General features: G+C 42.8%; 1 protein-coding gene across 5 annotated transcripts in view; it reads left to right on the top strand.

Annotated features, from left to right (window-relative positions):
* The window catches only part of HOMER1 (homer scaffold protein 1), a 185,140-nt gene that overhangs the window by 56,985 nt on the left and 105,153 nt on the right, over window positions 1–23,002 (top strand). For 4 of the 5 annotated variants that reach the window (XM_063963521.1, XM_063963516.1, XM_063963511.1 and 1 more), the window contains one exon: window positions 13,269–13,411. In XM_063963521.1, the coding sequence (XP_063819591.1) occupies window positions 13,269–13,411 (143 nt within the window). Of the gene's footprint in view, window positions 1–13,268; window positions 13,412–16,323; window positions 16,788–23,002 lie in introns of those variants that run through there. The other variant, XM_063963528.1, reaches the window with a different exon arrangement.

Raw genomic sequence — 23,002 nt, forward strand, 5'->3', positions numbered from 1 at the left:
GTTGGCGCCGCACTGGTCTCACAGCTGAGATCCGTCTATATCCAGCTGATCGCAGCGGGATTCTGATGTAGAAATGCCGCTAGCAACTGGACTCCCTTTAACCTCACTGCGGAGGTATGATTCCTGTAGGTCACTTGGCTTAAATGTGGACGGAACCGGAGTATCAGTACCGAGATGGTAGGAGCCCGTCTGTGGAGTAACAGATATCCACTGCACTGAACTCGTAGAAAGGGGCGTCAACGTGTTTCGTCTCCTAGCAACGGAGACTTCCTCAAGACGAATTGAAGGTTATGCACAACTGTTAAAGATACCTTTATGTGCATGCGGGGCAGAATCAACCTGGAAGTGTTTGTGTAAAGGACGGAAAAAGAAAGTCTTTAGACTACGTGGTATTCTCTCTGTGCTGCATTTATAGTTATAGCGCTGGTTTCTGCTCTATTTTCCATTTTTTCCTAGTCTGACGTTTATAGAGCTTTGTGGGTGTACACGTTCTCTAGGAACTAGCAGCATCATCAAAGCACAAGGCTGCCTCTAATAATTGTTTAAATGTATATAAGTAGGAAACCCTAATGTGAAGCACCCTGTTAGTGGGCTTCTGAAACATATTTTGTAGACATTAGAAAGAGCTGCATCTCGCAGGCTGTTACATATAAGGCCACATGTGTTACTGAGATGCTTTGTCGCTGCCTGATTCATTTACATGATCTGTAGATGGCTTTGCTGTATTATGATGAGTGCTCGGAAGTGTTTTGTTGCAGATTGAAGAAGTTCTCCCCGCTCACATGACTTAATGTATTGGTTGGTGCACCCCCACCCTGCAGCTTTCACAGTTATATTTTTCAATTGTCCTGGCTGTGCGCTCTGCATTGGATACAGCGATACCCAGAGAGCTGCTGTTTTCTCAGCCCAGGCAACTAAACGTTTCTGGCTAGGTTATAAAGACGAACTTGAGTACAGAAGGCAGCAAAAGAGATACAGAACAAATGGTACCCATGTACAGTAAGCCAGTAACTCATCTGATGGAGAACAACAACTTCTAACCCTTAGATCAGCAGATTGCAAGGAGCATTACTGAGAGTCCCCATTTCCTGTTTACTTAGAACACAGAGGCGTATCTGCTGTGTGCAGCCGTTTGTAACTCAAAACCCCATTCACTGTCCTCTCTTGACTTGGAAATTGGCTAAAATCTAAGTGTCATAAAATATGTACTGTACATTGCATCTGTGCACAAACCTCTGTTTAGCTGCTGCGTGTGTGTGTGTGTGTGTGTGTGTGTGTATATGTGTGTGTGTGTGTGTGTATATATGTATATATATGTATGTATGTGTGTATATATATATATATATATATACATACATACATACATACCTGTCTATATATATATATATATATATATATATATATATATATATATATATATATATATATATATATATATTTCTGTTTTGGTTTTTTACCTGCCCTTTGGAAAGTGCTCAAAGCAAAATCCATCATACTAGTTTAAGTCTGTCCCCTTCGTTCATTTCAATATTTTTTTTCTCCTAAGTACTTCCTCAGCTCAGTCCTTCCTTGCGCTTTTAATGCCCAATTAATGAGAAATTTATATATTACTTATACATATACAGACTGGAATAAATTCATTTTTTTCCCCTCAAACTTCTACACACAATACCCCATGATGACAATGTGAAAAAAGCTTTTTGAGATTTTTGCAAATTTATTAAAAATAAAAAAACTAAGAAATCACATGTATATAAGTATTCACAGCCTTTGCTCAATACTTTGTTGATGCACCTTTGGCAGCAATTACAACCTCATGTCTTTTTGAATATGATGCCACAAGCTTGGCACAGCTATCTTTGGTCCTTTCCTTTTTGCAGTACCTCCTCAAGCTCCATCAAGTTGGATGGTAAGCGTCGGTGCACAGCCATTTTCAGATCTCTCCAGAGATGTTCAATCGGATTCAAGTCTGGGCTCTGGTTGGGCCACTCAAGGACGTTTACAGAGTTATCCTGAAGCCACTCCTTTGATATCTTGGCTGTGTGCTTTGGGTCGTAGTCCTGCTGAAAGATGAACTGTCACCCCAGTCTGAGGTCAAGAGCTCTTTGGAGCAGGTTTTCATCCAGGATGTCTCTGTGCATTGCTGCATTCATCTTTCCATCTATCCTGACTAGTCTCCCAGTTCCTGCCGCTGAAAAACATCCCCACAGCATGATGCTGCCACCACCATGCTTCACTGTAGGGATGGTATTGTCCTGGTGATGAGCGGTGCCTGGTTTCCTCCAAACATGATGCCTGGCATTCATGTCAAAGAGTTCAATCTTTGTCTCATCAGACCAGAATATTTTGTTTATCATGGTCTGAGTCCTTCAGGTGCATTTTGGCAAACTCCAGGTGGGCTGCCATGTGCTTTTTTACTAAGGAGTGGCTTCCGTCTGGCCACTCTAACATACAGGCCTGATTGGTGGATTGCTGCAGAGATGGTTATCATTCTGGAAGGTTCTTCTCTCTCCACAGAGGAATGCTGTAGCTCTGACAGAGTGACCATAAGGTTCTTGGTCACCTCCCTGACTAGGGCCCTTCTCCCCTGATTACTCAGTTTAGACGGACGGCCAGCTCTAGGAAGAGTCCTGGTGGTTCTAAACTTCTTTCATTTACGGATGATGGAGGCCACTGTGCTCATTGGGACTTTCAAAGCAGTAGATATTTTTCTGTACCCTTCCCCAGATTTGTGCCTGGAGACAATCTTGTCTCGGAGGTCTACAGACAATTCCTTTGACTTCATGCTTGGTTTGTGCTCAGACATACACGGGCAAGTGATAGAATGACCCCTAATATAAGGTCCGAGTTGATCGCTCGTTAGCAACTTTTTGCAGCGCTGTGATCAGATAGTCGCCGCCTATGAGGGAGTGTATTTTTGCTTTGCAAGTGTGTGAACGCCTTTGCAGTTGAGCGGTACAAAAAATGTTTGTTCAGTTTCTGAGTAGCTCTGGACTTACTCAGCCGCTGCGATCACTCCAGTCTTTTTGGTCCCGGAAATTGACGTTAGACACCCGCCCTGCAAACGCTTGGACACGCCTGCGTTTTCCCAAACACTCCCAGAAAACGGTCAGTTGACACCCATAAAGGCCCTCTTTCTGTCAATCACCTTGCAATCGACTGTATGAATGGATTCTTCGTTAAATCTATTACCCAGCACCGATCCTCTTTGTACCCAAATGACGTGCCTGCGCATTGCGGTGCATGCGCAGTTTTGCCGAGCTTTAACCTGATCACAGCGCTGCAAGAAGTTACTAGCGAGCGATCAACTTGGAATGACCCCCATAGACCGGTGTGTGCCTTTCCAAATCATGTCCAATCAACTGAATTTACCACAGGTGGACTCCAATTAGGCTTAGGAACATCTCAAGGATGATCAGTGGAAACAGGATGCACCTGAGCTAAATTTTGAGCTTCATGGCAAAGGCTGTGAATACTTATGTACATAACATTCGTTTTTTATTTTTAATAAATATGCAAAAATCACAGAACTTTTTTCACGTTATCATTATGGGGTATTGTGTATAGAATTTTGAGGGGAAAATGAATTTATTCCATATTGGAATAAGGCTGTAACATAACAAAAGTGAAGCGCTGGGAATACTTTCTGGATGCACTGATTTAGCTGCATCTGTATACAGTGTAGGTTTATATAAAACGTTTTGAAAAATGACAAGCAATGACCTTTTCATATGGTTGTTATCAATTTAAGTATAGTGTCAACATATTCTGTAGAATTGGAGTAAACACCCACACCAGTTTGGTCAAAAGCCATGTAACCTCCCAGTTTGCCTTTTAAACCATGTCGTCATGTTGAGGTTGAGTCAGGATGACTACGTTATGTTCTAAATTGTTGTACTGATACACTTATGCATAGTGCATTCATAATGTACCTCCAATAAACTGCATAGATTAGAGGTTCTAAAACGCGGTCCTCAAGGCACCCCAACGGTTTTAGGTATAGCCATGGCTCAGCACATATAGTTAAATCAAATTGACTCAGGTGCTAATTGCATGGATAAACGTAACACCTGGGACTGTGCCATAGATGACTGAGTGACACAACTACAGTTAAATTGCTTAATTATATTTGTGCACAACTGCATCAGAAGCACTGTGGGGCTGATTCAGTTAGCTTCAAGTTGGCCAGAAATAAGATGGAACCCCACAGCCGTGACTTTTTGCTAGTCACTAGAAATCGATGTTAATTTAATGCAGAACTCTATAGGAGTTTGCAGATATTCATTCACAGCTCCGGATGTGGTTATGGAAAAAATCCTTTTATAAGGCAAAATATCAGGTCACAGTGAAGTACCCCTGGAACACCATTATGTGGCCAATAAAGATTTTTAATTTTCTCTAGAAAAAGCAGAGAAATGGCATAAATGACGTAAGACATGCATGCTGGGTGTTGTATTGATGGGAAAGGGGTTCTTGAACTTGCAGATGGCAGTTGCAAGTGTGTGTGTGCGTGCGTGCGTGCGTGCGTGCGTGTGTGTGTGGATTTTGTTTTGTTTTTTACTTTTTTTAAAACTTGTACATTCCCACTGAAAAATCACTATAGAGACACTTTACTATACACTAAACACATTTATTTTCACTGAAATACACTTGCTGGCTATTTTTCCCATCAGTTTAGAGAATGTGCCATTTGATACTGTGCTTATGGCCACGAATGGCCTCCTGCACTGTCCTACCTTATTTGCCACTTTTTGAGGGCTCAGGATGATTTCCCCACCCTTTCATGCACTTCACATAAGTCGCATACTGCAGTATTAACTTGTGGCATCCGCAGTTTGCTGTATGCAATCGAATTGCAAGAGGATCGGGAGCACGCTTCATGAAAAAATCCCATGAAATGTGCGCAGTGTTAACCCACGAGCAAAGGACATGGGACCCACAGCTAATTGAATCTGCCCCTGTATTCTCCTGAAGCATCAATCATCTGTGAAGTTTATAGTGAAAAAGCACATGTACACGGGCAGAACATACAGTTGCAATGCACACAGTACCATTTAGCTTGGAATACGCCCAAAGGCCTCAGAACAGTGAAGGAGCGATGCTAACCTCTATGCAACACTTTACAGCAAAACATAAAATATTTTCGTCTGTATTTGATTAATCCACCATGATGACGTTCTACCATATATAACTTTTGAAATGCCTTATCAGCTGTCTTTTTCTGCCACTGAGAGAACTGAAAACAGCCTGTGTGGTCTAATTATTTTCTAGCTTTAAGGGTGTCCTGCTTTATTCTTTTCTTCACTAATGTACTATATTTGATTGAAAGCCATTTGTACCTGACATCTGCCCATTTCCTGTAGAGTGAGGACTTGGTTGTGGTCCAGCTTCTAGGAGTCCAAATTGGCTTGGAAATACTGCAATTGCTGTTGGCATGGTTTACTCTATGAGGGACCAGAGACTGAGCCTGCTGATACAAGATTCTAATCCAGTTATGCACAAATTGGTCACGTTTATGCTGGTACCTTTATTAGAAGAACATGCTATTGATGTTACATTGTTAATATGGAGCTGCACGTACTTACCAAACTAACTGCAATACTGATTTTATTTCAGCTGCTCTTTGCTAAATGATAGTTTGGAAATTACTTCTGACAAGGTTATATTATGATTTTATAGTCCGTTTTGTTGGTCTTATTTATTTGGGGCTTGGTCAGTGCCAAGGACTCAGAACTTCTCACGCATGTGGTGACAAGCTGTTTACCGTCACACTGATGAATGAAAATAAGGATGTGTGTTGGATTCTAGCAGCATCAGGGTTGGAGATAAGATCCATGTTTGTTTTCTGCCAAAACAACTGATCGTCCTTTTGTGATCTGTTGTCCTCTACCAAAGCAGAAGTGTGGCTCCGGAAATGATATGGACTTGTTAACCATTAGCCACTTTCTGGCTCACCGTTTATTGCGGTTGCATTTCAGAATTTATTTATTTTTCTCTTACATTTCATTTAAAGTACTCTTATTTATTAACCGTTACTTATATAGCACCCTCGTATTCCATTGCACTAGACAATTGGGAACTAAACGGTAATAAAACAAGACTGGGTACCTATAGTAAATGGTCCAGTCAGATTGTAGAGGTTCTTGGTGAGCTGTATGATCCGGTAATACCCCTCTCATATTCCTTTCAGACATAGGACCTGGGGAAATACACGGGTATGACCCTGGTCTATCAACCCGGGAATTTCCCAGGACTCTGTTTGAGACCCCCATTCACACTACATCAAAAACTGGGGAAATACCCAAGTTGGATACGTTCACACTGAACCTGGGTCTTTCCTGACATTTGATGTGTATTTAAAGGTGACACTTTAATGTATATTATTCAGCCTTTGCTATTTGTTAATGGCACATATGTTTTATTTCCTATTTAAATAAAAAAAAAATTCTTTAAAGCTGACACCATTCCTTGGTGTCAGATCTGCCCTTCTTGTGTGTGAGCTTCCTATAAGTATACAGCATGTGCCCAGTCTGTTGTGTAATTGTCTAAACTTATCTGGGTTCTGTTGCAGCCTTTAGCCGAACAACCAATCAAACACTTTACTTCTAATCCAGGTCTAAAAACCTGGGATCTATGTGTTCACACTAGAGGTAACCCGGGTTATACCCAGGAAAAACCCTGGTACAGAGCAGGGTTGTCGACTCGGGGCTCACACATGGCAAAAACCTGGAAATACTTGGGTGCAGCAGGACACGCCCCTTTAACGACGCACCACACTTTGCACAGTTCATTCTACTATAATCTTCCTGAATCTAGTTTTCAAAAGTAGGAAAGTATGATCTAGATTTGTGCGCATTTACAGACTTATAATCACTTACGTCTGGAGAAGTGGAATGGGGCACACAAGCTGTAATTAAGGATAGTAAACGCCTCTTCACCCAAATCTGCAGTCTGAACTGGCAGATTTTTTAACTGCACATGCGTGTTTTTCACAACCCATGTGATTTTTGTCCCCAAGTCTTACTTGAGCCTCGCTGAGACCGTGTGTGGCACGGATGGTAACTCGCAGAAAGTGGGCATAACTGCAGTTGCCGTGCGGACACAGTGAAATTACAGTAGGGCATATCCTGGACATGTAGTCTTAAGCACAGACAAACATGGCTGCTAAAAAGTCTCAGTTGCAGCCACCTGGAGGAGTCTCAGCTGCGCCAGCTCAGACCCCCGATGTATGTGTAAAAGTCGCTATTGATGACAGCGAAGTTGCTATTGATGATGGCATCTGATTGGTCGCAGCTGTGAAAAACACCCATTTATTCAAATTCAGTTAAACGGCATAAGCGGGGTTTAAAAAGGAATTTTTCACTGCAAGCAGCTCTAGTATTTACAAATAAAAACTGATTCATACACCGTTAGGAAAGCGAAGACTGCGCATATATTTATAAATGTTGAAATTAAATAAATTAAATTTTGCGTTTGTTTGTGTAACAATTCTGATGCTCCAAGCCTCACCTCCAATCGCAATCCAGTCTCATCATAGCCTAGTACCGTGATGGCTAACCTATGACACACGTGTCACTCGTGACACGCCGAGGCACTTTGACTGACACGCCTGTTGGTGCTGCCCTTTGGTTACATGTGCCGCTCTGCTCCAATCCCTGCTTGTTGCGTCATGTGCGGCTCTGCTCCCTGCTTGTTTCGTGCTTGTTGCATGGAGGCGTGGTGTCACCGCTGGCGCGAGCGCTCTGCAGAGAACTGGTCGGAAGAACGCTACAGGAGGAAAGGAGATCGGCGAGGTTCACAGCCCTGTAGACAGCCAAGTAAGGTGGCCTTCCGATCCCCACATCCTGCACCTGCAGGCCTGAGACCCGGGAGACGAGTTTCACAGCCCTGTGTGATCACCCCAGCCCAGTCCGTCATAAACAGCGCAGGAGGACTTGTGATAAGCAGCATTGTGTGGCTCTCCTGTAAGTGCAATCATTACGTAGTGTAGTGCTTTAAATTATTTTGTACCAGGAGTCTGTCCAACAACACCGTTACAGAGGTAATAAAGCATTTAATTTAATAGGTTTTTAATTACCTCTGTAACAGTGTTGTTGGACTGACTCCTGGTACAAAATAATTCTCAGCATTAAATAATATTAAAACAAATAAAAGAAACAGACTGACAGATCAAGTTAGTAGCGCTTGCTTGGCCCTGAAGTGCACAAAACACGGGTGGTCTTCAGTATGCCGACTACAACCCTGCAAGATTTAGCAAATGCAATTCAGCAACAGAAAAGTCACTAAGCCTGGTAAATCATTTTTTTTTTTTTTTTGCTTTTTGAACTAATAAATATAATAAATATATAACTCTTTATTATGGCTGCAAATATCACCAAATTATTGATATTTCTTGAAGTGACACGCGACCCGAGGAAGGCTACACTTTTTTCCGATTTTCGACACACCAAGCTGAAAAGGTTAGCCATCACTGGCCTAGTACAACAAGGTGACAGACAAGGCCCCAGTTTTCCCAGGTGTGACTGACTGTGACTAGATTGCAGATAAAGAGACTCTTTCAAAAATCGTAACTGCGATTACGTTTCAGACTGACTCTGACACCCATAATGAAATGTGGGTGTATCCCCAAATACCCCTCGTAGGAGACGTGTCTCGTGCACACAGTATCTGGCTGGTGTAAAGATAGACAATGATATTGATGTCATCCACAACTCTGTCTAGCCGATTCTGATTGTCTATGTATTGACCTCTCCAGCGAATAGTGCTTTATTCATTAGTGCCGCTGCTATGTTATGTCAGGTCACAGCTGTCTATTTATTTTACTTATTTGTCATTTCCATTTGGGCTACTGCAGGAAAGATGATTTAATTACATTTTTTTAATTACATTTTTAAAGTAGTAAACAAATGTATTGATGTTTGTATTTGATTACATTGTATGTGGAAAATGTGGTTTCTGTATTTATTACTAACGCTGTCAAACTGCATCCCTTCACTTAGGGGTAAGTAAATACATCTGAATGCTTGAAATATGCCTGACATAGAAATAATGCAGTTTTGGAGTTAGACGGATCTGGAAATATCCATAAATGTGTTGTTGTTGTTGTTGTTGTTGTTGGTGTGTGTTTTTTTTTTTTTTTTTTTTTTTTTTTTTATGTGAACATTGAGTGGCTGGTTCTTAAGTGTACACACAAGCGAGCGCAGCAGCGAGTATTGGGGCTCGCCTGCCTGCGGCTCTATGCAAATGCCATACAGACTCCTTCCCTTGTGTACATCCGTGCTGCTAGCAGTGCAAGACTGAGACGCCAGCTTCTGTGCACGCTGTAATACCGATTGGTGTGTCCTCATACATCACTGTCGGCTGCATCATTGACAGTTGCTCCATCCGACCACAGCCTCCTATGCCTTCAGCTGTGAGTCAGGGGACGCAGCCGCTTGCATTGACAAGCCTGCAGCGCTCCTATAATATGCCCACTGAACAGCCCATGTTTGCATACACTAGTAGCCACCTTCCAGGGACAGCAATCACTTTTCAGCTACCTTTCTGATGCCGTCTGATTTGATCTCGCCAGCACCTTTTTTTGTGCATACAATCTTGAACATCGCCTTTGCATACAACTCGGAAATGAGGCCCCCAGATAACTATATGTAGCAATGAGAAATTATACTTATTGGAGAAAACTGGCAAGTAATAAATCACCCCTAAATGTTGCGAGATAAGAGTTGTGACTTGGCCAGTAAACAAGAGTCCTGATACTATAGATCTGCAACCTCTGGCTCAGACGCTACTCTGCGTGAGACATCAGACCGCTGTGAGCTGCACCGCGGAGCCCGGGAGACAGTGGCTACATGCAGGGAGTTCTGTGCAGCCAGAATTTTCTAAAAATACAAGAAGTAAGTTTGTATCATAATACTTGTGTACTACGAGGCAACGTGTGGACCTGAGAATGCCAGATCCAAATAATTTGCGGTCCCCGCAGTGAGACTGCGCAAATTTCTAGAAATAGCACCTGGGAGAAGTGCATGGAAAAGTGGGGACCCCATCCTGGACCCAAAACATTTGCCAACTGAGATAGCAGGGACCATATAGACGGCTGATAGTGACCACAAGGAAGATACTGGGGGTCTGGAAGAGGTGTCAGATGGCTGATCTTTGCACTTGTAGTATTGGTGGAGAATGGGAGCCAGCACGTGTTTTTTAATCAGTCTCTCTAGCATTTTCCTTCAAAGATAAATGTCTGTAAAGTGATTTGTCAGTGTTTTAATACTGTTTTGTTAGAAAAAACATTCATACCTCTCATCTGGAAGTTGAAAAGCCCCTCTCCCATCAATACAGCACCTCCATGCGGTGGCATCACTGGGGCCACTTACAGTACCACCCTCTGGGGGGCTGATCACAAAATGCTGGCTTCTCCCCAGTGATAGGGAGTCGGGTGCTGCATTGTAACATTACGTGCAGCACTCGGCTCCTGTCACAGAGTAGGAGCTGGCAGTATGCACTGTACGGGCAGACTAATCTCTGGGAGCCGCTCAGCATTTCCAAGAATGCTGGCCACGCCCCTGGAGTGATGAAAATGTGGTCGGCCTACAAGGCCACGCCCCAGTTTGTGATGCCACACACCCTTTTCGGAGGCTGTGCCGGGTCTATGCATTGGGTGTTAAGAACCGCAGTGCCTCCACATGTGTCCCACATAATTTAACCCATTGAGCTTTTGAGACATTCATGTGAAAACTGACCTGTCTTTATTGGCCAAATTTTGCTATGTAATTCTCTCCAAATGGGTGATTATGTATTGGGAGGGCTGCACAAGAGACTATGGGGGTCATTCCGAGTTGTTCGCTCGTTGCCGATTTTCGCTATACTGCGATTAGTCGCTTACTGCGCATGCGCAAGGTTCGCAGAGCGCATGCGCTTAGTTATTTTACACAAAAGTTAGGTATTTTACTCACTGCATAACACCTTACAGACAATATTTGGCCATACACATCAGTCCCTGCCCCAGTGGAGCTTACAATCTATGGCCCCCATTTATCAAGCCTTGGAGAGTGATAAATAGCATGGTGATAAAGTACAGTACCAGATCCTAACTGTCAAATTTTCAAACACAGCCTGTGATATGGAATTTCGGAGCTGATTGGCTGGAGCTTTATCACCGTGCTATTTATCTATCTCCAAGGCTTGATAAATGGGGGGGCCTAAATTCCCTACCACATCTACACGCACAGGTTACTTTTGTTGGGAGCCAATTAACCTAACAGTATATTTTTGGATTGTCGGAGGAAACCCATGTGCACAGGGAGAATATACAAACTCCACACAATTATGGACCATGGTGGGAATCAATCCCATGATATCAGTGCTGTGAGGCAGCAATGCTAACCATTACACCATCTATGCTGCAGAGTTACAAATAAATTGTTTACAGAAGAATGCCTGGAAAAGAGCATATATTTGTCAGTATGCAACCACATGTGTGTGTGCACATTGTTTACTACTAGGCACTTGTACCTGCCGTATACTAAGTACAAAGGATATATAACCAAACAGGTCTATGCGCAATTAAATCCAACCCTACTACGCCCACAGTTGCGTCGGCATACCCTCACTCATCTTTGCCTATGTGTGAATGCCCTCTTGCAGCCTAGTTCTGTCTCCTTGGTCATGAGCGGAGTTGGGCTGGCTTACCGAGGTATTGCTGGGATCCGCTGCCAGTCCATTGTATGCCTCGACAAAAATTAGAGGCATGTGCTTCTCTGCACCTGATCCCGGACATTGGGTGCCTGGAAACATTGTCCCAGCAAATACCTCTGGTCAGAAGTGTACATTGGGGGTCATTCAGACCCGATCGCTACTGTGCATTCTCACACAGCTGCGATCGGGTCTGAACTGCACATGTGTTGGTGCCGCAGTGCGCTGGCGCATGGCAGGCAGCCAACAGCTGTCTACGGCTAGCGATCACCTCTGCCTGATTGACAGGCAGAGGCGGTCGCTGGGCGGGAAGGGGCGGTCCGGCGGTGTTTAGCCGCCATTTAGTGGGTGCGATCCTGGCACGCAGGCGTGCCTGGACCGTTGGGGGGGACCAGGCCGCGGCGGCTGCGTGATTAACTGTAGGAGTAGCTCCCTGCCAGCGTAGCTACTGCTCACTGCAGGAGTTACTCGTCGCTGCGCTGGCAGGGAGCTACTCCTACAGTACAAAAGCATCGCCGCTGTGTTATGCTTTTGTACTTCTGCGATGAGGTAGGGCCTGACATGCGAGGCGGACTAGCCCTGTGCTGGGCGTCCCCCCGCATGTCAGTGTGCCTGATCGTAGCTGTGGTAAATTTAGCACAGCTGCGATCAACTCTGAATCACCCCTATCGTTTCATCTCTCTGTACTTGTGTGCACGCAGTTCAGGAGCATGTGCAGTCCAAATGTACACAAAGCACGCTCCACAGGCATGCATGCAGTCAGCTCCACCTCAGCCCCTATGACACAAATGCATTTGCAAGCGGAACTTTATACAGTCTACTGTAGCTTTAGTTCTGACTGAAATAACCTTAGCTTGTTGATTAACTACCCAAGCCCTTGGCACAGACACGCATAGCTCCCATTGTACCCTAAGAACAAGCTTCCCGTGTACCCATACTGCACCCAGATGCACTGGTTGCTGTTGGCAAGTTACAGTGATTTGTTTAGTGCTGCCCAATGTATACAGCATTTATGGACCCTGTGACTCTATTGGATGGCACTGGCCTATATGCCACAGGTCTAACAATGACAATTCTGCAGAAGGGCGTAGCTGCATCTTCCCATAATAGCCTATTAAAGGTAAACGTGTGAGCTGCATACAAGTCACATGCTCTTGCCTGCTCCCCCATCCCTGCCACCCCCTCACCAGATTTTATCTGTCATTTACATAGTGCACAGATACAGCATTCTGCAGCGCTTACAGAGAATAATTCAGTTCTTTACATCAGTCCCTGCCCCAGTGAGCTTACAGTCTACCTATCACATGGATGCATATATACACTGGGATTCATTTTTATTTTTTCAAAAGCCAACTATCCTTGGATTGTTGTGAGGACATACAAACACCACACAGATAACCAGTAATTAAATGAATCCTGTACTGATGTCGCTAGCGCTTCCCTACCAGCATGCAGCCGTATATTAAGGCTGGACACTTGTGCTGCTGTAACGTCTCTCTTTAACTGAAGACTGAATAAACTAATGCTATGTAGAGGCATTGCCATTACTTGCTACTAATTGTTTGACTGTTTCATTATAGGAATCAGCTGGAGGGGATATCCAGTCTCCGCTAACCCCTGAAAGCATCAACGGAACGGACGATGAAGGAACAACCCCAGAAGTGAGACAAAATTACGAACCAAGGGCTGAACCTACGCAGAATGCATTGCCATTTACACATAGGTACCAATCACAAATCCTGATTAATTGATGTGTATCTGTTACTGCTATGTATCGCCATTTAACGAGAACTTTTTTTATAACCTTGTCAGGTTCTCACGCCTGCTGAATTGTTTGCAAGTCATATACAATATTTCACCTGCCCCGGCAGTCTGACTATGACTATAGAGTTACTGACAAATGTGCATTAACTTATTCCGCCAAACAGCTATCATAAATTGACATCAATTCATCACATATATGAGTGATTCCATATGTTACGCAGGCAGAGAATGAATGGAGGGTGGTGCTGCAGGCATAAGGATCATTCTGCCCTATTTATATAGAGTGACCATATTATCCCTTTTACCTGGGACGCTCATGAATTACACAGCTTCTGTGGCTGATTAAAACCAGCTGAAATGTAGGCTTGAAGTCAGCCAGCCCCAGAACCTGTGTAATCCATGAGCATCCCATGGTCAGCCTAATTTATGTGGCTGTATTATGTATTTGAGCAGAACTGCCTAACATAGCGTATACAGCAGTTGTGCTTTTACCCTGTAAACAGCCATGTGAATATAGTATAAGTTAGTATCACGGATATCCCTTCTTGTAGCATTGCTCACTATTCATGCACCATAAGGAATGCACCAAACTTCTACAAAGTAATTATCTTTTATACCTAACTAGTATTACAAATCCATACTGCAGGCAGAGCTGATGATTTTAGTTGACTGTTTAATTATGTATTATGTATTATGTCATGATAATGGAATTCTGTTCCTTGGTTAAATGGGGTTTCCACCTCCAGATGACTTTCACATCCTCCTGCAGCTTTTAGTAAATACATTGGGTTTTTTAAGCATCTTTCTTCTGTGCGCTTCAGCCATATGTGTGTACTATCAGGTATACTTTTATGTTTAGTGCCCTGAAATATAGCACAATGCTCCTCTCTGGATATAATTATATTCAAGGCAGAGAGAGAGCTCAATAGCCAGTCTGATTGATTTTTTATTATTATTATTAATAATAATAATAATAATAATAATAATAATATTTGTTTTCATCTGAGCTAGGGCTTCTTCCAAGCTATGAAGAACCCCTGCCAGCAAAGTGATTTGCTAGTTATATCTGCTGATAGCCTTCCCCGTAGGGAGGTGTAGTCCTCCTTCCAATGTCACCATCTCAGGGTGGCGGTAACAGAAAATAATGAATTAAAATAAAATTCCTTATTTAAATAAAAAAAAATTTTTTTCTTTTGGCGTATTATTAAAAAATGTATTTTCAGATTATTTGTACGGTTTTTTTTTTTGTTTGTTTTTTTACTCAAATCAGGGTTTCCAGTTCCGCTGTGCTTGTGTTATCCAGCAAAGCCAGGTTACGCATGCCCAGATGCATCAGGAATGGCTAGCAAAGTGGCAAGACTATTCTTGCTGCTGATAGCCAGTATCACTGGGCAGATATCACTCAGCGGCCCCATCAATATGCTCTACGTAAATTGCTGTGATTAAACTTTTTTTTTTTTCACTGCCATATGTTTTGTTATCATCGCATAATAGTATATAGACCTGCAGGGCTGTGTCATATCAGTAGTGTCTAATTATATTAAAACATGGCAGATAAACACAGAAGAAAAATGAACAGTAATCTATAAAGTAAGTTATTGCATGGTATGTGATAAATATAATAAATTACAACCAAGGTGGAATATTCCATTTAATTATTAAGTGGTGACGCACTCTGTTAAGCTGTGCAATCTGATGCCTTGTTCTTAAGCTGTTTAAACATTTTTCAGTCTCTTAACGGTGCCAAATATGTATGATATTAGCGTTGAACCTCTAGGATTTGGATATAGTATTTTAGGTACTCTGCTATTAACCTGTCTTTCCTGGGTACCAGTTTAATAATAATTGTGTCATTTAATTATTGTGCATGCATCATTGTGGTTTAAATCCATTCTTGATTTCTTTGACATAGAGTACACTTTTTAATAATTGATCAGGATTTCTATTTTTGAAAGGTGACCTTATTATATTACTGTCTGTTATATTAACTCCTTGGTCTCAGTGCCTCTTTTAAAAAATATATATTTATATTTTCTGTGTATAAACTATTGTAGCCGCCTTTTCTAGATGTCGCTCAGTGCTTGGGAAATTAAACACTAGATACTTTGCTTCCATGAAAAGAAATGATCTATATAGAATCACATAAGTTTTTGGCACGTAAACTGTATCTGTCAGACAATCTATTGCAGAATTTATACGGTCTTTGTAGCATGATTATGCAGGATAATAGAAGACTTTAAAAAAAAAAAAAAAAAAAAATCATATCATAGTGAAACAAAACGTTTACATTTATGTTTGTGATGCAAAGAGAAACCTAAAACTAAAACTTTTTATTACTCAGAACTATTGTGCGGTAGGTAGCTCAGTGGAAATGTGTGTGTGTGTGTGTGTGTCTTTTTTTTCTTTTTTTTTTTTTCTTTTTTTTGCTTTACTGAAGATTACGAGTCATCCCACCCACAGATATGTATTGCTGCATTTGTGACAGAAATGTTTTATTTTATTTATAAACTAAATTCAGGTGATTTAATCAGGAATATTTCATTGATCTTGAGAATGAAGGAAGTTGATTGGATTTATATATATTGATATTCTTGAATAATCATTGCCTTAAATTAACTTTTATATACTGAAGCAATATTTACAAAGCCTTTATTAAAAAAATAAAAATGACAAATACATATTCGGGTGGGTTGCCTTGGTAACATCTGATGCATTTTCTAAGATTATATGCATTTATATATCAGCTATGTACAGTATAAAATAATTTCTCAAGATATTTGATTCATGGTACTATAAAAAAGGCAGGTCTTTTTCATTTAATGAATAAATAATGTTTTTCCTACACTTCCCATTACTGCATCATCTTGATAGAAAAGCTGAAATAACAGCAGAAAATAATTAATTACCACGTTCCACAACCGACATGTATGGATCCTATGCTGAACACACAAAAAATTAATGTTGACAAGATGAAAGTCATCCCGGTTCAGCTTCTTTTTACCAACATGTCAAAGATGTTACAGATCAGTACAGTTCAGATGTCACAATAAGATGCAAAACGTGGTGGATTCAAGTAACGTCAAAATCTCTGTCCTGTATAAGGTACATAGAGTAAGAACACAAGTAATTAGAGCAGGAAATTATTACGCATAGTGGCATGTAAGAAGTTTACATGCTCCAACTTTATTTTATTTTTTTAGCTGTATGTTGTACTATTATGGAATCTACATTGATTTATTCAGTAATTATCAAAGAGAATGGTCTCCAAATACTCTTAATCCTTAAGTATGGAATTGGAGACCACAGGCAATCTGTAATAGGCTGCGATGTGCAGGCTGTTTGGGAAATTCTGCAAGTATGGCCATATTTTTAAAGCGGCAATCATTTAGAAGGCAAAACCGACTTGGTTTTGTCTTGTAAATCATTGCCGCTTTAAAAATAAAGGCATACTCCTCCAGTGGTTCTCAAACTGTGTGCCGTGGCACCCTGGGGTGCCTCGGGACACTTGCAGGGATGCCCTGGGTCGGTGGTCCAGGACCAATTAAAAAATGTTATAGTCAATGCAATAGGCAAAACCAGTGCTGGTGGTCAAACAGAAGCAAATCTTGCCCCTCACCACACAATTGAACCTAAGATGACCTATAAACACAATTTACTTAATTTAATATTTCTTTCTAAATTAGAAACTTTTCGCCTAAAAAAATCCTGATACTCTAGGGTGCCGTGAATCACAAAAGTTTGGGAACCACTGCATACTCTCAGAAATTACCGAACAGCCTGCACATCGCAGCCTATTATTATTATTGCCCCACGTGTGTACAATTAGGGAGATAAAACTATTTCATAAAACATGTCAGTGGTCCATCAGTTGCATTTCCAAACAAAAACTTCATCGTGAAGGTCAAAGAACCTGGGTGAAAAATTCTCCGGCAGAATAAACTAAACTAAATTTATGTAGAAACCAGAGTGGCTTAAATATAAAAGGAAAAGAACAGCGAGGGTGATGTCTCAAGCAGTGTAAAGAGGGAAGAAGTCACCCAATCAGCTTTGTGGTAGCATGTATCATACATAAAATGAAAGGTAGAAACTAATGCTGCTTTCACATCGCAAAACCGGGTCGCACCTGGGACTTGTACATGGGTCGTTCCTGGGTGTGACCCGCTTGAGATCCTTTTCAGACTGGTGGCACCAACCCGGAAATTTGCTGGTTAGTGATGTCAGCAGTGATGTGTTTAGAGGCGGTGCCTGGAGATCAGATCATTTCCAATCTCTGCTTGTCCCTATAATACTGTCTCTCCCTAATATGAGAACAGGTCCTGGGTTGCATTGACCTGGAAACCCGTTGACACTGCACCTGACCCGGTAATAACCCAGGAGTAGCCCTGCTCTATTCCCGGGTTGAAATACCGGGTCAAGCGACCCGGAAATTCGGGACTTACTCCTTTCACACCACGTCGACCCGGCAATATACGGGGTTATTTGTGCGGTGTGAAAGGGGTATATTTATTGCTATGGGAAAAGCCAAGTGCTTTCAATCTATTCAGAATATGATTAATTGCTGTTTACCAGAGTTTCCTATACAATTTGATGGAACCTAAGCTATATTGCAAAGCATAATGTATGAAAATTGCAACGGTTTAAAAAAAGGGGTTTATTTTTGTATAAGCAATGGTGACGTTTTGTGTGTTTGTTAAATTTGACAATGGAATTTGGTTAACCCACAGTAAGAATTATTGAAAACATCAATGTTGGTCCCATTAAATAAGTAAATAAAATGTGAAAACCCCACAGGAGTTAATGTTTTTTACATTTTTTTTTTTTTTAATTCAATATTTTTTATTGAGATTTTCAATTTTGTTTTAACAATTCACACATACAACACACAAACAATTTCCACACCCAACATGTGTGGAGGTAGCAGTACATGTATGCAGTCTATATTATATTCAGTAAACATTGTTACTCATAGATCATGTAGTCGTATAGCAATGGTGTCTTAGCTCAACACGTCCTAAACATAACAGATCCTTTAATCCCATAAACAGAGCAGGATTATTACATTGTGTTACAAACATCATAACAAGGCAAGACCGGCCGCGGGGACTCCCCCCTCGCACAACAACCCTTATTGACTCACGGGGAAGAACACGGGTTTAGCTATATCTCTCTTTGTAATATTTAGAGTCCATCCATCTACCCCATATTGTGGACCATTTCCTCTCCACCTTCCTAGCCAGAAACACAAATCTTTCATGCGCAATTGTTTCATTGACCAGGGATATCCACGCCCCAGATGTCGGGGCCTCACTGGCCAGCCATAGCCGGGCAATACAGACCCTAGCTAAAGCGCATAAGTTAATAACATATCGCCTACTAGGTGGGTCTAAGGCTTCCTCGTCCACAATCAACAGTGTACAAAGTGCAGGAGTACATACGAAGGAGGGAATACCTGTGTCACATAAAATCCGTATAACCGCCGTCCAAAACACAGACACACCAGGACACAACCATAGTAAATGCCAAAAGTCTGCATCCATGACCCCACATCTAGGGCATTGCGAGTTGTGAGCACCCCCGATATGTGCTAATCTCACCGGGGTCATATACACCCTGTGTAGAATGTATAGTTGTATTTGCTGATATCTAACAGAGGAAGTGGAGATCCGATGGGCCCCTATGGCAGTATTCCATGCATCGTCCGATAGCATACCCACATCCGATTCCCACTTACCCCGCAGAGCCATGAGAGGGTCACTGTGGTGCATTTGCAAGATACGACCATATATCCTAGAGACTAAATGACCCGAATCTAGCGTTTGCAACATTGTTTTAACCGGGGAGTCAGCTAGGACTGGAGGGCCATTTGGAAACTGGGCTGCCAGTGCATGTCTCAACTGTAGGAATTGAAAAAAGAACCTTGAAGGAATGTTATATGCGTGTTGAAGTTGTTGGAAAGAGTTAAGAATCCCATCACTATATATATGGCCCAGAGATGATACTCCCCATCTTCCCCAAACTTCTCGGACCTGAAGATGACACAGTTCCGAAAGCCCATATATGTTATCTAGAGGGGTGTCAGGGTCGACGCCGTGGCCCCGCATCACCGAGTGCACCGCTTTCCACACCAGGATGGCTTGCTTAATAAGCGGTATTGTGGACATTTTAACGCTGCCACATAGAAGTAGCTGTAATAGGGAGCCCCCCGGGTAGTCGTGATGCAGCATCAGTGAATGCAAAGCCAAGGGATCGAGATCATTGACCCACTCCCAGACATGTATCAGTTGCGCCGCGTAGTAGTAGAAACGGAAATTGGGGAGAACTAGACCCCCCATTTCACGTGTTCTGGTCATGGTGTCTAGTTTTAAGCGTGCTCGTTTACTAGCCCACACCAGGGAGGACAGCAACCCGTCTATTTGTTTAAAAATCTTCTGTGGGATATAAACGGGTGATTGTTGCAGGACATAGAGAAGCTTGGGCAGGAAGACCATTTTAACCATATTAACCCGCCCCGTGACTGTTAAGGGCAACTTACCCCACGTCTGCACCCGGCCGCGGAGATACCCTATTTGAGGAGCAATATTAAGAGAAGAGAATTTTTGAGAGTTATTAGACACCCAGATACCCAAATATTTGAAAGATTCCACCCACTTCAGTGGAAGAACCACCAACGGGGAGGCAGGGACTTCGCCCTTAAGTGGAATAATAGAGGATTTCTCCCAGTTTATCAGTAAACCAGAGTATCGCCCGAACCCATCAATAATTTCCAAGATCCTAGGCATAGACTCAGCATAGCGATCCACAAACATCAGGATGTCATCAGCGTATAGGGCCACTCTGTCCTCCCGATCACCCACTTTAAGTCCATAAATACCCGCATCTGTTCTCAGAAGACATGCAAAGGGGTTCAACGGCCATAGCAAACAGGGTAGGGGACAAGGGGCATCCCTGTCGCGTGCCTCTAGATAAGGGAAAGGAGTGAGATACGAAACCATTGACCGCCACCCTTGCCGAGGGAGAGGAGTACATCAGTTGAACATATTTAATAAATTTCGGGCCGATGCCAAATCTACGCATAACTTCCCATAAATATTCCCATTCCACAGAATCAAAAGCCTTAGCGGCATCCAGTGAAACGACAATGGAGGAGGAAGGGTCCGCCCGGGGGATTTGTAGGTGGGTGAACAGGCGTCTGAGATTAATGGAGGTCGATTTATTAGGCATAAATCCCGTCTGATCTGGGTGTATAATGTGGGAAATAACTGTATTTAGTCTAGTAGCCAATATCTTAGCAAAAAATTTTATGTCAGTGGGTAGGAGGGATATAGGACGGTAGGACTCCACTTTCTTAGGATCCTTGTCAGGTTTAGGGAGAACCACAATCACTGCCTCCGCCATGGACGGGGGGAGAGAATCCTGTGTAAACATCTGGTCATATAACTTAAGTAGGCGGGGGACAAAAAAATCCAAATTATGCTTATAGACCTCGGATGGTATTCCATCCAAGCCCGGGGCTTTACCACTAGGAGAGGCCTCAATCGCTGCTCTAACTTCGTCAGGGGAAATAGGCGCCTCCAAAAGGTCACAGGCCTCCCCGGACAGGGTAGGGAAGCAGACACCGTCCAAGTAATCATGTAATTGTGTTAAGGTACAATCTAATTTAGATTCATATAAGTGACTATAGAAGGATACAAATGCAGCCGTGATCTGTGGAGTCTGGGTCAGGTGGACACCTTCAGTGCTCACAATTTCTACCACCACACTAGTAGGTCTGTCTCCCCGAGCCAGCGAGGCCAGGTATGTCCCCGGCCTGTCCCCCGTAGCGTAAAAGGTATGGGATGAGAAAAGGAGTCTATGCTGAGTCTTTTCCATTAGGTAGTCTCTCCATTCCCTCTGAGCCGACAACCAGGCTGACTTGGAACTAATCAAGGAATCCTGCAAGTATTGTAGTTCTGCAGTGACACTCCGGGCCTCCAACTCAGCCTCCCTTCTCCTATAAAAGGATTTTAACTCAGACACCCGTTTAATCAAACTCCCCCGTAGAAAAGCCTTAAATGTGTCCCATAAGTTAGAGATAGACTGGTCAGTACTATTTAGCTCGAAAAACTCCCGCCATGCGGCTACCATTTCAGATCTATCTCCCATGTGAACGAGCCAGAATGGGTTAAATTTCCACACAGCTTGGCCTCTATCACAATTAAAGTCTAAATTAAAGGACAAGGGGGAGTGGTCTGATATACCTCTAGTCTCATATCTAATATTGCCGACGCGGGGAACCATGTCACTCGAGAGGAGGGCCAAGTCAATCCTGGAGAACGAAGAATGGGAGTGTGAAAAACACGAATATTGTTTAAGAGAAGGGTGTCTCAGTCTCCACGGATCGACCAGGCCCAACCCCATCACCACATCTGCAAACCCAGACCTCCCAGGCCCCGCAGCAGATGGAGACATGGAGAGCCTATCCATTGCCACATCTAGCATATTATTGAAGTCCCCCAAGCAAATAACAGACACCCCGGGGGATAAGGCCATGAACCCAGCAACCCTCTTAAGTACATCGGGAGAGTATGGAGGGGGCACATAGACTGCCAACAGGAGCACAGGAACATAAAACAATCTACATTTCAAGAACACAAATCTCCCCCAAGGATCCGTTTGTATAGATTCCATTACAAAAGGGATGGTCCGCTTAATAAGGACTGAAACCCCGCGTGAGGCGGACGTGTGCATAGAGTGGTATGCCCAACCCACCCAGGGCCTCTTCAGTGAGAGAATCTTACTACCCACCAGGTGTGTTTCCATAAGACAGACAATATCAGCGGCATAGTGTTTGAGCTGTCGGAGCACAAGGGACCTCTTAACTTTATCGTTGAGCCCTCTCACATTCCACGATAACACCTTAATCCCCGTCATAGCACATCAAAGGTATAATCAGTACATCGCCCCGCAGCCGGTCAGCCCCACCACCTACAAATTCTGTAACCAGACACCATTGCTTATATTGCACAGTTGTACACCATGTACTTTCACAACATACATTTCCGCTCAAAAAATAAACATAACCCAACCCCCTCCCCTTTCCCCCACCCTGTATACCACCCCCAACATGCAGCATACCTGGATCCCAAAACTGAGTGTACATACCTAAAAACTAAAATAAACCAAACTGTATTGCACCATTGGCAGGTGCATACACTCCTTAATCGGGGCCAAGAATGTAATGACTCTCGGGAATAGAGAACAACTAGAAAACAGCAAAATTAGAAAGTTGCTCCCAGCCACTAATCATTCCCCCCTCGAAAACAAAAACAAATGAGGGGGATTATAAAGATCCACCCCCTAGGTCCTTCTAATACCCAAGATAAAAACCACACTCGGATATCAGAAAACCACCTATGGCAAGGCAAAGATTCAGCAATCCCCCCTCTCCCCCCATCCTCCCACATTGAGACCGATAATATAACAGGAAGAAAAGAGAGCAAAAGAACCCCAAGGTATAATCATATACAAGAACATGCCAAGTATATCATAGTTGACTTAAAGATTATACATA

This window comes from Pseudophryne corroboree, chromosome 1, assembly GCF_028390025.1.
Source record: "Pseudophryne corroboree isolate aPseCor3 chromosome 1, aPseCor3.hap2, whole genome shotgun sequence".
In the NCBI taxonomy this organism is placed as follows: domain Eukaryota; kingdom Metazoa; phylum Chordata; class Amphibia; order Anura; family Myobatrachidae; genus Pseudophryne; species Pseudophryne corroboree.